We start from the raw sequence: 15,749 nt of genomic DNA on the forward strand, positions 1-15,749 counted from the left end.
GTAATATTTATATACTGAGTGCAAAACTGCAAATCAACTGATTTCAGAAACCAAGATGTCACTCAGATGAAATACAAGTTCACTGCCTTGTACCATTTTGGAGCCAGCGAGCAACGCCACAATGTTTCTAACAGCATTCATAACCACCATCACTATGAAAGTGTCTTCAATGCAAGAATTAACAAATCATGTCCACGGCATTAGGTTCCTCTGCTTTTATGTCTACTTTATGCATTCTTAATATTCATCATCTGGTTCCTGATCAAAGGCATTTTGACTTAAAAGTATTAACCTGAAATTAATTTCTTTTCCCTTTCCCACTCCTCTTAATAAACTTTTAGGAAATGTCCGTGATACAAAAAGACTTGAGAAGAATGCAGATTTCTCCAAGCTAACCCATCAGCATGTTTTTCTCTGGTCTGAACACACACATTAACAAATGAGAGGAACAATTCAGGTAGCTCCCTCATCGTGTTGAATCAGCATATCTAGTTCAGCAGGACACCTTTGCTGTGCTTGGCCCAACAGTACACCCTTCTTGGGACTTTGCTTTCTTGATTTTACTTGGAATAACAAAGAAAATCTGAGGGCATTTAGAGGTTTTTTCTTTCCCCTCAAGTGTGGGCATTTCTTTGGTTCCCACAAAGACTCATATCTTCGGCAGATTTCAGAGCCATTCACAGTTCTCATATTACCAGGATACACGGAACCAAAACATCCAGTGAGATTTAAGTAGGAACTACCCTGTATGATGCTACGTGGTTCCTATATGAGCTAATCCCACTGAATGAGTGCTCTCACCTTCATGCCCTTTCAGTCTCTGCTATATCACAGAGCAACAGTGTCAACTGATATTAATCGCAGGAGAGATGTAGATTATGTGGTTCTGTTTGAATTAATATTGAAGCCACAGGGCACCTTGCTTTAACATACACAAGGTTACAGAACACAGTAAATTCCTTTACATCTCCAAAGATTACTTCTTAAAAATACAGGAGCAGACACAGGCTAACACTCTACTGCTACATAAGTCTCAGATAGTTTGGGTTTTGTCTTCACCAGGGCCAGGATAAGAACACCAGTTTACACTGAGTACAAACTTGGTCCGACTTCGCTGTAGAACAAAGGATTTACTCCAGGGATTCTTTTGGTCTTCTTCATTTTTAGCTCACTATGGGGATTTTGTTTTGGTTAACCTTTATTTTATTTATAGTTCAAAAAGAAAATAAAAATAGCCAGGAATATCAAACTCTTGTTGCCTTAACACACAGCACAAATGGCCATCATGAACTTGCTACAAAGCTTGATCTAATTAAAAATGTACTTGTTGCAGCTATTAACAAGAGACCCTGTCCTGAAAGGCACCTTGAACCCCTCTGAAACCTTGATGAACTCAGCAGTTTTCTGTGGGGGCAAAAGGAATGCACACAGTTCATTTAAAAACTAGTCTATGATTTAAATAATGTGTGTATTTTCAATTAATAACCTCAGTTACATTATCCTTGGGGCTAGCCCTTTAGTAGAATCCAAACAGTGGCAGCCTGAATATTTATTCAGATGTTTCATGGGACAAAACGAAGGACGTTCAGAATGAAACGAGAGGCTAAAATCTCACATTTAATGACTTGTCAAGGAGACAATCAGGATACCTTCAGAAAAAAAAAAAAAAGAAAAAAAAGAAAAACCAACAAACACCACCCTCAAACACCCCAAACCCAAAACCTTGAGTAAACTGCACAAAATATGGAGCTAGAAGCTATTTAGAGAAAGCAACACTCATGACAATCATGATTCAGTAAGGATTTCCTATACCTGGAAAAACATTTATTTGGGAGATTCTCTCTCATCTTCCTCAAAAGTCAGCCTGAGCATCCTACAGACTTGTTGCTCTTTAGGTTTAGATATTTTTACTGTTGTTGTTTTAATTAAGTCCTTCAATTTTACCCTGGACCACAAAAGAAGTCAAAACTTCAAGGGTGATGAGATAACTAATCCAAATAAGAGCAAAGCGGATGGAAATAGGTTTCTGAAGCTATATTATAGACACAAGGGGACAGGACTAAGTCAGGACAAAAACATGAGTTAGTTTAAACTATCAGACACTAGAAGTCTGAAGCTGCTTTCTTTCAGACTACAGACTGGGCATGAAAAATTCATGACTGAATCAAGATGGACAGGGATTATCTTTTGAATACATGCCAGTATCTTAACTGTGCAATGCACAAGGCTTTTTTTTTTTCCCTTTTTTTTTTTTTTTTTTTTTTTAAGTCAAATGTTGAGTTTTCTAAGCCAACTTTTCCTTTCAAAATTGGGAGGGAGCGGGGGAGGGGGGCAGGAAAGAGTTATTTTATATCTCTTTTCCCTTTCTCTTCTCCAAAACTTATTTTACCTTTTAAAAACTTTTGGGCCTAAGTCTTCTTCAGTGCAAACATGTACGAAAAGACAGACAGAAAGACCAAAATCTTGAGAGACAGACTGTGAGCTGTTGAAATGAAAAATGTTTCAAAGTAATAAAGCTCAAATGTTTAATCTGTGTGTGAGATTTCCTTCAATCTATCTCCATGGGGATGTAGTTAGTAAGAATGGAATATGTCCAGTATACCAACAGGGGACTTAGCCACCTGTGTATGTTTTTAAGAGAATTTTGGAATTCTTCTGGATGAAATATAACACCATGCATGAAAATTAGAGTGACGGGTTATGAATATTTCAAAGATAATAATTTACATTTTGCTTGTACAGTGACACACCACACATGTTTTTCTGTCTATAATCTGTAATTTTACATCTTAAGGTTGATTATCTTGCCTTTTGATGAAAAGCATATTTTGACTGGGAAGATACATGTATAATGGTGTGTACCACTGCACCAGCAGAGACTGTGTACCTCAGAGAAATAAATGCTAATGATGTGATATTTACCATTATTTTCATGAAATATTTAAAAATAAAAATTTTAGACTAATAAGTTCTGATGATCAATATGATCACAGATGGGTATAAAGCCTCTTTTTAAAAAACCTCAAGAAAGGTTAAGAGAAGCCAAGGTCCATTTTTGGAAGTTCCTTTACTCAGTGTTTATGAAAATCCAGAAGAAGATACATATGTAAAAGATTCTTGCTTGCTAAACATTCCTATTCACTCTTTTTCGATGTAACCTTTGATAGAATCATTGTATAAAGTCCCAAAAGATACAGTGAAACCTAACAGCTGCCTGCTGCAAAAGAGAATTTGATGCAACTTTGCCGGACACATTAAACCAAATACTGAGGATCAGAACTACACAAAAAGAAAATCTTTCAGTAGCAATTTTTTTTTTTATTTACTCAGCTACTGTACAGCCTATGATGACTTGTTTTCCTTTAGTTATATGAACAGTTTGACAGATTACTGTGACAAGGTTACTCTTAAATTGATAAAAGGTTTGATAGTGTCGGAACATTTGTCAGAAACGTCTGACATCACGTGTAATGGACTCTGCACTTCAAGCATCAATGGTACTCCAGTCTGCTGTTTTCTGTTCAGTGTGCGATACACACCACCCAAAAACATACAGCAGAAATACAGAAAAGCCGGCAGGATTTACCGAAACAGGCCCTTGTACTTTATCAAACAATTCTGATTAAAGAATTTGTCTTCTATAACCCACCTGGCAAAATGCACTTAAATAAAAAGTTTTACATATCAGTTAAAGGGTGGCTTCCTTGCTGGAATAAACCTGGAAATAGGATGGGCTATGATAAATGTACATAACCATAAGCATTTCCAGCATTCCCTGTACTTTTGAGAGAGAAATATTGTGGGGTTTAGAACATTATTCCTCAGACCTGCCAAATGTCAGACATTACAAGTGACAGTTGTATTGCTGGCAGCCTTGTCACATGCTGGAGCAGAGGAAATGGGTTCAGAAGGGCTCATTTTGGGCACTGGCAGCTAGCCTAGGGGAACCAGTGTCCTGAGCATAAGCTAGCTTTGGTGAATACCTCTCTTAAATTTAGCTCTCCAAAAATCTTGTACTGCAAAATAATAATATAGTTTAGGGATTGGAATTCAGGTTTTCACCTCACATCTTGTAGCAAATTACACTAATACTTCTATGCAGAAAGCCTAAGAGCCAGCACCTTGTGCTGTTTTGTGAATACCTGTTCACATGAAGTCTTTAACACATGGTGAGACCCCAGCCACGTAAGCTAAGAGAGCGCTCTACAGAAGACAACCGTTCCTGAAGAGACAAATGTATGTCTTGCTCATATAGCAGCAATCTGCTCCTATATACGCTGCATTTGCGTGCGGGGCAGGGTGGAGAAGGACGTGGAGCAGGGAGGAAAAGAGAGTAGGGATTTGGACTTTTATCCACCTCTACTATGTAACCATCTGCAAAGGCAAAGAAAATGTCTTGCAATGTATTACTTCAAAAATCTATGTGCTGCCATGACAAATTCTTGTCTTTTCAGATATTTATGTTTCCCTATATCGTCCTTCCCTTTTTGCTTTGATAAATACTTTTAATATTCTGAAAAAAAACCAGAACAACTATCTGGTTTCTCCTCACTTCCATTCAGCCAAAGGATAGAAAATCAGCAAAATGAATGTCAGCATTTTTGTTAAAGAGCATCTGTTCACACAGGAACTCCATGATAGCAAGACAAAGCCCTCTAATCATAGACCAGATTAAGTTTAGTGGAGCACATTAAAAATTTTGCCACAGTGCCAAAAGGAAGCTCTCAGATACTTGATGTGCACCTCCCATACGCAGACAAGGGGTAGGGACTTGCTCTCTGAACTTCATGATTCAAGTATCGCTGCTTATACCACAGCCTCACACCATGACTGCAGCACTAAGTGCCAAAGCCGTAAGGCTCCTCTAGGAATAGTTAGTTCATTTCTGATCAGCTGAAAGCATTTGTCTGAACTCGGAAAGGGTCAGACTGCAAGAAGATGTATAGCAAAATAGCTTTTTGAACATCAGCAGACTACAGTCAATTTATACCTACTGAGGATCTGGCCCCTGAACTGGGATTATCTATGACTGCCACAAGCGGGAAGTGTCATGAATGTAGTTTGTACAAATGTCACACAGGTACACTCGCAATTCAGCTTGCATGAAATATGAAAAATCACCACCACACTATACTCCTGTGAACAGTGAGCCAGTTCTACCTGTAGCAGCCTTAGTAGGAGAAAGTCCCAGGGAAGAGTTTCAAGCTAACATAATTTTGCTGAAGTTCAGACATCACTTCAGTGAGACTGCTAGTTCCAGTCCTGGCCAGCCACGTCCACATAAAGCATACTTAGGGAAGTCTTCCAGCATTTTTGGTCAAAATCAGGAAAGGCAGAATGACATAAAATTGTAATATTCCATTAAATTATTACTCCTATTGCAGGCTTCAAAACAACAACCACTTGGATTCAAGTCAACAAATCAGCCCCAGACTGTTCCTTAATTTACCAAACTTAATTTATTGATCCCTATTTGAAAGGCTGATTTGTGACGAAAAAGATCAAAGACAGTGTTGTCTTCTGGAATAGGCTATTCTATGGCAAAAGCACTGCAGTTCTGCATCATAAGAAGGGTGGATTTTTATTTTTCAAATCTCTCCATGTTCTTATTTCAACACAGAAACTTTGTTATCCTAAATCCGCCCAGGCAATTTCTGGTTGGAATCTCAAACTGGGTTATTCCCCTCCCGCATGTCATCAATAATAATCAAGAATTTGGAAATCCAATCAGGTTCTCATTTCTACTCATTACCCATATTCAGTCGAGTGAGGAGGCTTAACAGGGTGCAACATTTAGGAAACAGTTCTTTTGATGATGCATGAGGAGCAAAGAGCTCCTTTCTGCTGCCTCTCCAGTTTCAACAGGAATAAAATACAATAAAACTGATGTTTATCAGCACAACCTGGAAATGTGCCTCTCAAGATAAACAGGGAGGTAGAAAGTGCTACTTCCTACATCATCATTTTTCAGTGGAACAGCAGTTAATTAGACGTTAATTAGATGGCTACAAGGCCACCTTCAGTGGGTTTCATACTTCTCAATCTTTAAGCCCAGCAACGTGTGACACAGCAATCAAAAGATGGGATAAATGACTGAGATGGGAACACCCATGTTTGTTGTGCACTGGGCTGTGATTCACAGACCGTTCTAACTATAAAGTCTGTCATTAGGGAGGTTTTCTTGTCATGCAAATTCTTCTTTTAACATAAGAAAGAAAACAGATTAAAATAAACAGAAGACAATGTGAAGGCCCTCACCTCTCTGTCCCCCACAACTCATTACCAGAAGGTTTTCAACAGGCGTTAATTAGCTGTTCAAACTAAAGGAATAAGGGTTAACATTCAAGTGCAGGAGGCTTCTGATGTCTTTTTGTGGACATACATAAGTGTAAACTGAAAGGCCAGCTTTGACGTTTTCCTACCCGAAGACACTGAGTATTTTAAGTGCACTTACGGCTGGCACAGCTTGATAAGGTCCTGGTCAGTGGTGCCGGGTGGAAGGCCTCGAATGTACAGGTTGGTTTTACTCAACTGCTCTCCGCTGCTGTTGTTGCTGCTGTTGTTGCTGCTGTTTGTGCTGGGGCTGGGAGGAGCCATGGGGTGGGGAGCTGGTGCATAGGACTGCTGGAAACAAAACAAAACAAAAAGGGTGTTACTTGAAAACAAAAGCATGGTGGACTCAGGTGCTTTACCCAGGTAACTCCAGAGCTATGGGGGGAGGACATGCTTGTCCTGCCCTCCCTGACTGCCTCCAGCTGCCTGCTCCTACAGTGCGTGCACCCACCCCGGGTCAGCAATGCCTTTCAAAATGGGGCCGAGATTTTGGGTTTAGCCATGGCTATGAAGTGCATTAGGCATTATTTTACTTTATTTTGTTAATCTGGAATTAACGTAGCTAGATTATGAGCCTATTTTATCTACATCACAAAATAAAGCTCTGAAATGGCAGATACTCAGGAGTAACTGGTATTAAAGGAAGAAGTTAAACACAATCTGCTTTAAGAATACTCTAAGACGCAAATAAGAATATCTAGCCAAAGGTACAGAAGCTGATGCCAGAAGCCTGGTTAGTCTCTTCTAAACACGAGGAGCACCCAGTACATGCACAGTAAGGTGGCAGAGAGTTGGCTAGCCTGAGAGGGGAAAAAAATTCCAAAGGAGCCTGAAAAGACTATCATGGATATCTTCCACAATAGAGAAACAGGGTTTGGAAAAGATGATCAGGCTAAGACCTCCTGCTCTCAAAACCTTACCCACTTCTGAACAACCACAAACCAGACACAACAACTGAGAAATACCACTTAAAAAGGGAGTCATTCTCACAGAGACAACAACATTCTCCCTGGTAAATACATGCTATGAAGGAAGACACACGCATGCTATAAAAATTACATAAGCACCTCCAACAACAGGGGCAACAACAGGGAATTTAAGCTGCTGCAACCATGCCTGGCTCTCTGACCACCAGCGTATTTACTCACAGCACAGAGTGCTCGACAGGAGAACGGAGGAGCGGTTGGCAGGAGGAGGCCATATCCTGACACCATTGTGACCTGTGCAGAAAAGCTGAGACCTAGGGGAGAAGTTGGGGGAGACTGCGAATGCTGTGGGCCAAGGCTCGGCCTGGGCAGCCAGGGGAACTGGAGGCAGAGCTCCAGGAACATAACCGCCTGCTGAGAGGGGGGAAATCCCCTTTCCACATGCTGATCAGCATATCCTGCTAGCAGTCTGCCCAGTTACAACAGCAGGTAAATGTTAGGCGAGTACTAAGTCAACCATGATGTGCTAATGGACTAATAAAAGCAAAACATCCCCAATTTTCATTATAGTAGCAGTGACATTTTAGTGACTTCTAACATGCTCGTTCTACATTTAGGCCTTGAACAGAGAAAATATTTAAGTCTGTGAGTAATTCTGATCACACTGATCAACTTCCCCTTTCATTTCAGTGGCCCCACTTTAGGGCTTGTAATTATGCACACACTAAATCAGAGCCTCGGTACATGGTTATTTTTAAATTCTCTCTGCTCTAAACTCTTTCAAACAAGTCCCTTTACTTAGAAGAACCAAAAGAAGTTAGAGAGCATAAGAGGAGCATCAGTGATAGGTGAAGCTCAGAGGCTTTGATGAGATACATAAAGCGCCACACTTGCAACGATGTCTTTCCTCCTGCCTTCTCCTTCCTTCTTCCCAGTTTGTCCCATTTAAACCAGGAGAGTGGGAACACACCATCAAGTGTCAGGACATCAGAATCCCTCCGCATTCTAGCCTGGTTGTAATGTGACTCAAGTAGGACCCATTAAAAGGAAAAATCAGTTTAATAGATGGTGCAATCGCCATGCGAGCAAGTAATGACGTTCACTCTCATCTACAGTAACAGAGAAAGGCCGATCAGCTTCCTTCCCCGAGTATCTGCGTAGATACTTTTGCTGACAATCAAAAGCACTTAATGCATACGGATCATATTTCTCTGCACACACATTTTATCACTGGGTAATCCCCACCCACCCCAGCTTCAATGTCATTCCCAGAAATAGAAAGCTGAAGAAGCAGCAACCCTGAATACCAGCACGGGGAACTGCCTCAACCGAGCCCCAGTGCTGTGGGCACGTCCTGGAAATCAGCTCCACACAACAGCCATGGCGTGGCTGGGTAAAACTGCAGGCAACAGTGACCTCCAACAAATACATAGACAAGTGCATCTTAAAACATCCTGGCTGAAAGCATATTTAAATCTCTGGGCACTCCAGAGCCATGGTAGAGGTGACTGTGTATAGCACATGTTTGGCTTTAGTACACCAAGAGCTCAGGAAATACACCGTGGTAAAATTGCACGTTTTAAGCACTGGTAAGATAGAATAAAAATAAAAAAAAATTAAAAAAGGTCAAGGTAACATTTTTACCGCTTTACCCCACACCTCCAAGTTTACCATACACACTGAATGCACATAAAGGACAGAATTTTCTGTAAGCCAGTAAAGTGCTATGTACTTTAATTATTAATTGTTATTATTATATATGTCTTAGCAGGGGATAATGAGTAAATGGCCTATTCTCACACCAACCTAATAAGCAAGAAAAAAAAACAAGTGGAAATACACCTTTGAAATACAAAGAGCAATTTTCATTCTATTGTAAGATCTTTATCCTCACACAGAGGAAAGCACTGGGGGCCTAATTCTAATTTAAGCTTAAGACATTTTATCCCTCTTGGCCAGCTGAAAGGGGACCTAGATGAGAACATGAATTACATTTACACTGATTTTAAGGCTATTAAAAAAAAAAAAAAAAAAAAAAAAGTCCTCAGTATATCCAGAGAATTAGGCCATGGGATAGGTGGTCTCTCAAGCAAGAGCTGCTCAGACAATAGGCACACACAGATGCCCAGGTTCAGAGCAGCATCCTGGGAGATGCTTTAAGGGTGGGCAGAGAGGCAGCCATGCTCCGCTTTGGAGGATGCTGATCTCAGACCAGCAAGCACAGCTATACTCCAAACCCTCTTCACTAATAAATCTCAGCCACTGCAGCCCACAATAATTTCCATGCATATCCAATACCCCAGAATACCATCTGCAGAAAGATTACAAAATTGCTTGTACTAGGTCTGATGACATCTTCTGGCCGGTTGCCAGACTAAAAGCTTCAGGTCAGAAGAAAGCTTTGAATTCTTGTTTCCTGAGCTTGTGAGTGTATGACTGATGGCAGAAGTATGCGTTTTGCCTCCAAATGAGCAAAGGGTCTGGTTCGTTAATCTCTACTTAATAACTGGAGTGAAAGAAATTAATGGCAACCTGATGATGATCCCAGATATTGACCACTTGCTACAGGATCCCGGATGATGCTGAGGGGGTGCATTGCCTGGGGAGCCACCTGCGCACCCGACGGCAGGAAATTTGTGCCTTGCTCTGACGTCGGCCTCCTCCGTGGCTGGGGGCAAAGCACTTAACTTCTCTGCCACAAGAGCCATGAGGAGCACTGCTTTCCAGACTGGCTCAAAGCACCCTGACACCAGCTGTAGAAATCTGGGAAAAACATTTTGCCAACACAGCCGAGTGCAGGACCTGCAGCGCTAGAAAAAAGTATTAGGCAAAATCTACATTTTACTTCAAAAGGGAGCTGGAATTCAGAGCTGGCTTTGTCCTTAATTTTTCAGACAACCAACGCAACCAACTCATTTTTCAATTCTCATGCTTCATTATTCAATGGGGAGTGGGGGGGAGTGAACTGGTTTGTAGATCATTCCAAGCAGCTTATTAATTTAGCATGGCTGGCTAATAGGATTTGTCTTCATCTTTGAAAAATGAATGAAACTTCTCCTTTTTCATTATTTAAAAGTGAGAAATTAATGTGCTTAATTCTTATCCAGTCTCAGGAACGCACCCTTATGCTTAAAACCTACTGTTGAGCTCTCTGAAACAGTGTCCCATGCAAGTGCGCACAGCTAAGCATGAATAATGAGATACCTTGGTCTTTCTTACACAATAACCCAGAAAGGCTGAACCAGAAGCCTCTTGGTTACTAAATGAACAATACTCCTCCTTCTAACATCCAACCTCCTTAACACAAGGACGGTGTTTATCTTCCAATAGCAACCACAGTACCCTTATGTAGTTTTTTCACTTGTTGCAAGTTTAGTTTAAAGCATTTTTCTCCCAAAGCAAAACACTACTTAAAAAGACAAATTTCAAATATTTTTCACATACAATTCCTTTTGGATGGGAATCACAGGCCCCAGATGCCAAGTTGTAGAGTCTGCTTTATTAGCAGCAGCTGGCTCCTTGGCAGGCTTCTGAGGCGGTTGGGCTTGTGGTTTTGGAGTGGCCTCAGAGCCTAGGATGCAGCTGGACAGCTATGCTAATGGACTAGCCAATTTGTTTGTATTCACCTTTGGCTATCCCAAATTTGTACTCTTTTATCCACTTGAAAGTAAGGTCTTGGAAAGATTCCCCATTAACACTGATATGTTGACTTTTCCTATTGTAGTGCATATTTTATATAAAAAAGGGAGTACAACACACAGTCCTGCATTAAAACATGTGTTATTTAAGCAATTGTGAACATACACTATCCATTTCACTCTGAACAGAGTGTTTTCCAGCTGCTAGATTCATCTCACTTAGAGCCCAATTGCTACACAATTCCCTTAGCTCCTGATTGAGAGAATAAAATAAGGCAAAGTAAATACAAATAAATTGTGCAAATATCAGTTTACAGCACACACTAGCAAAACACTGTTCTCTTTACACCCTACTGTACAAAGGAGTAATTTTTGAGAGCTGGAGGGCTCTTACTGGCCAACTATAGCAATGATGAGAGGATGCCACCAACTTATCGGCCTGATGATGGGATTTTGGAGCTGATTGAATGGCAAATCTCATATTAAGCAAAAGACAATCATCACAGTCAAAGAGAAAACAGAGAGGTAGGGCAAATATAATAAAAAGAATTAGATAGAAGCCACAGCAACTCTTCTCCATTTTGGTTGCCTTCCTCAGTGAGAAGCGGCACCAAAAGGTAAGCTGTATTTCTCATCTACAGCCAGGTGGAACAGAAAAGTGAATAAAAGTTGAACATTGAAACTGGCAACACAGAAACCTCGTGTATTTTAGAAAGGCTGCAGTCAAGGGAACTCGAGTCATAATTTTCTTCCTGAGTTTGCAGGGCATTCACTGGTCTTGCTGAATCCAGCCATGACTATTGTCTAGCTCCCCTCTGACCAACAAAGGCCTGGAAGACAGAGCTCCTCTTGGATGCTTCCCTACATAGTCAGGTCTTTCCCTAGACATCTAACAGAAAACAAACAGATATCTTCCAACTTCTCTGCACAGTGACAAAGCTTCCTGGACCGTTTCCGTAAAAGCAACAACCCACCACTTGGCAATGTTTTCCATTTGTAAAGGAATAGCATGTGAAAATGTTAGTAAACTCATAAGATGAAGACAGACAATAAGTTTCAAAGTCTGTTGCATCACAGTTCTTTCAATCAAGAAAACCAGAACACACCTCAAGAGGATTTTGATTTCTCTGAATCCCTTCCAAGGCCTTTAAACATGATTTGCTGGATACAAGAAGACCAGTGAGTCAGAGCTGCTGGGTTATGCTCTCTGTACTGCCACTACATTACTGTGCTACTCCAAGAGAGTAATTTATATTCCTTATATCTCAGTTTACCAATCTGTAATGATTCTTCCTTACCTTTTCAAGGCCTATATAATGCTCTGTGATTACTGGATGAAAGACACTATTGAAGACTACAATATTACTTAAAGATAGCGAAAATATTATTAAAATTTAACTTAACAACTAAAGCTATCTCTAATTCTTTTACAGATAAAAATGATTTCTGCATACAATGATTTTGTTACCCTGTATCTAAACTGAATGAGTGAAATAACTTTAAAGCTTAAATAAAATGCCAATCCAATTAGCTTTCTCATTAAATATAATTTTTATTTTATTTAAAAACAAACTTAGAATTATTTAATCACAGTGCTATCTTGCTCATGCTTCTTGTATACATTGAACCTTTTTTTTTCATTCTATTCCAAATTATATCTCCAGCCCACAGGAAAAAGGTATCGTTGTGTTTTGCTTACCCTTTCTTTCCACACAGCAAAAAAAACCCCACTTGTGAAAAATGACAATTATGGAAAAAAACCCCAAACTCTAGTCCTCCAACAGGCACAGTAGTCATTCAACAGTCAGATTTAAATTGGGATTTGATGGGTCAGTAAGATACTTTGAGATCTTTATTTCATACACAAAGCTTTTGAAATTAGTAGGGTAAATACTCCTGGGGTTTACAATTCCCTCGAACCAGGCACAAAGCACTAGAGGTCCATAAAGCATAAGCTCAGGCACAATTTGGCTCAATTTTCTCTGTTCTAAAATACTTCTCTTCCAAATCACAACTGCCCAGCTTTTAGCATTTTATAAGCACTTACAGGTAGACAATACATAGGAAGCAAAACATCCATGTGAAGAGGAGGAAGTCCTTTATTGGACAGTACCTACAAAGTAGGTTTCATTTTATACAGTTTTCTGCATTAAAACCAACCAACCAACCAAAACCCAACAACAATTCATTCTTCTTGGCTATCTTTAAGAGCACTGCACTGAGAGTTTAGCAATCATTAGCCAGGGTGACATACACTAGAAGCCTGAAAATTTTCTCACTGATCACAATATCTTCTATTTCCACTAAAATAGACTGAAATACACCAATCCATACATCACTCCATTTCCCACCATTACCAATGGGAAACTTCAAAACCAAATTGTTCAGGTGGAAAGCAGCTTATTTTGAAGTACAATGAAATTTAAATAATAAAGTGGATTAGAGCACGTATCATTAGGAGAGACATGGTCATCTCACCTGAGGATAAACAGGCCCCAGCAAAAACCAATCCAAGTGAAGGGAACAGCACAGAGATGAAGAGCATCATTTGCAGACTGAGAACACCCCAGCCATCGCTGCCGCCCCTGGGTTTTGGTCACTAAATAGATGTAAGGGGCCAAGCTGCCAACTTCAGCCCTTTGCTCTCTCCTCCCTACACGTTGCTACACCAAAGATAAAACTACTCATCCCTCGTAAGTGATTTTCTGTTTATCCATGGACTGCCTGTCGCTCTGGACTAAACTATGGTAGCTTCCCTGAATTTAGAGCTTCTCACATCCAGACAGGAGGGTACAATTTAGTCCTTAGCACTAAAAAGCCAAAGACTAGGAATAAGAGCTGTGTCACCAAATAAATATTTTTCAGAGCGGAAAATAACCTTCACAGCCTTGTCTCCTCCCATTTATTTCATGGCAGGAGGCTCCCGTGACAGACCATTCCTGTGACATTATTTATTTCTCAGCAAGGGAGAAGAAGAATTCTTTCTATAGATAAAGTATTTTGGCACTTCGGCAAACTCGTAAACAATAACCTATATTCTTTGACATAAATTAGTGTTATTGCTTCATTATCCAATCCATTCATATTTTATTGATGTACTGAGACTAAATGTGAACAGAATCTAGATCTTAAAAATACTAAATCTGGGCAATCTGAGCGATAAAACATTGCAATTCCCCCAATAAGAATATTTTAGAGCACAGAACAAAATATGACAGCAATTACTGCCTGTGATACAACAACTTTGTAGTAAAAAAAGGTGGGGGAGGGGGAATATAAAATTTAAGCAGAAATTATTGTTTGTGTTTACATTTCCATGTAGCCAATTTTTGTGCTACAGTGATGAACTGTTGGTCCATTTGAAGGTTAAGAATAAAAATGCAGATTGAAAGGCTGATACTTAACTTTCCAAATGTTTGCAAAAACAAACACGATTTTGGTTCTGAGAAACTAAATTTACTCTCTGGGTATTTGTTTACATGTGGCAGACTAAAAGCGTCTTGGAAATGAGATGTAGGAGGCACATGCTTCATTGCATTGCTTTTCTGCACACAGTCCACACATACCACAGCATCAACACTGGCGCAAGAACCTGAGTATAAAAAAAGCTCATGACAGAAAACTGAACTTAAAGCACAGAACAAAACCAAAACATCGATATAATTTCTTTCCTCTCCACTTGAGAATTTGGTGAGCAGAGATCAGAAGCAGATGTGTTTTCATTTTGCAGTAAGAAAGCCCAACCAAAAAGGTTTTTCAAAATCCAGCCCAAGCTTCCTCAGTTTGTCTTTCTTATGGAAGAATTAAGCAGGAAATCTGCCACTGTTGACACGAGCGTTGGTGGGATGGAGGAATCAGGGGTGGCAGAACTCCTGAGGAACAGCCCTCATCATCTCCCCATGTTACCACAACAGTCTTTTGCAGATGTGTACAGGGAACCTCTGCCCCCTCCACCCAGCGCTATATAAAGATGAGTTGTGCCTCCCCTCCTGCGGCCGAAGGAATCCCCAGAACACAGAGTTTGGAAAAGTTTTGTCCCAAAGACAACAGTGTGACACCATCAGGACAGAATTTGGGGCATTCCACAATAGCCAGAGTTCATGTTTTCTTTGGGACCCATGGGGCTACAGCAACGCACTGCTCCCAGACCAGGGACCAGAGGATGCCCACAGAAGATAATGAGCCATCACAAACCTCACCACGTTTTTGCTTCCAGTGCAAACTCCTCTAACAAGTTCATGATAGCAAATAACTTTTTAAAGAATTTCCCATACAAGTCATTACAGTTCACACCTAATTCCTTGCTTAGGAAGAAGAGGAGACAACCAACCTCATGAGACTGATGTATGTGATGTCTTTTAAAGGACAGCTAGAAAGCCTTCCAACAGTAAGCTAATACAGCGGGGATAAGAATCTAACGGTAGCGATTGGGATTTAGGTGTCAGCCTATGGAGACAGATGGCCAAGGTGGTGCCAGACACCTTCGTGTTTGTGACAGCCCCAAATACTGTACCATGAAAGGCTAAGGGAGGCAGGGAAGCCAGGATGGCCATGCACAGGGCTCACTGCAGGCAGCTGGGTCTGAAACCCCATGTTAGGAACCTCTCTGTCCCATTCTAGGTACTTCTCTACATTCTTAAAATGAGTTGTCTGTGTAAAACAGTGAGCTTTATAATGAAATCACCATTATATATGAGCTAGTAAACTGTCTGGGCCCACGTAAAGACTGAGGTGAAGGAATGGGTCTCTGCAAGCCTTAAAGGAACTTGGTAATAAGATGAATTCCGGAACTTCATCAGGTCAAAGGCAGCTTTGAGCATCACACTACCAACATCCCATGAGCACACAAAAC

At 40.4% G+C, this 15,749-nt stretch overlaps 1 protein-coding gene across 6 annotated transcripts in view; it reads right to left on the reverse strand.

Annotated features, from left to right (window-relative positions):
- The window catches only part of RBMS3 (RNA binding motif single stranded interacting protein 3), a 733,333-nt gene that overhangs the window by 356,425 nt on the left and 361,159 nt on the right, over positions 1–15,749 (reverse strand). For 4 of the 6 annotated variants that reach the window (XM_069770881.1, XM_069770862.1, XM_069770900.1 and 1 more), the window contains one exon: positions 6,455–6,624. In XM_069770881.1, the coding sequence (XP_069626982.1) occupies positions 6,455–6,624 (170 nt within the window). The remainder of the gene's footprint in view (positions 1–6,454; positions 6,625–15,749) is intronic. The other 2 variants (XM_069770870.1, XM_069770910.1) reach the window with 1 other exon arrangement.

The sequence above is a fragment of the Haliaeetus albicilla genome, chromosome 2 (assembly GCF_947461875.1).
Source record: "Haliaeetus albicilla chromosome 2, bHalAlb1.1, whole genome shotgun sequence".
NCBI classification, from domain to species: Eukaryota; Metazoa; Chordata; class Aves; order Accipitriformes; family Accipitridae; genus Haliaeetus; species Haliaeetus albicilla.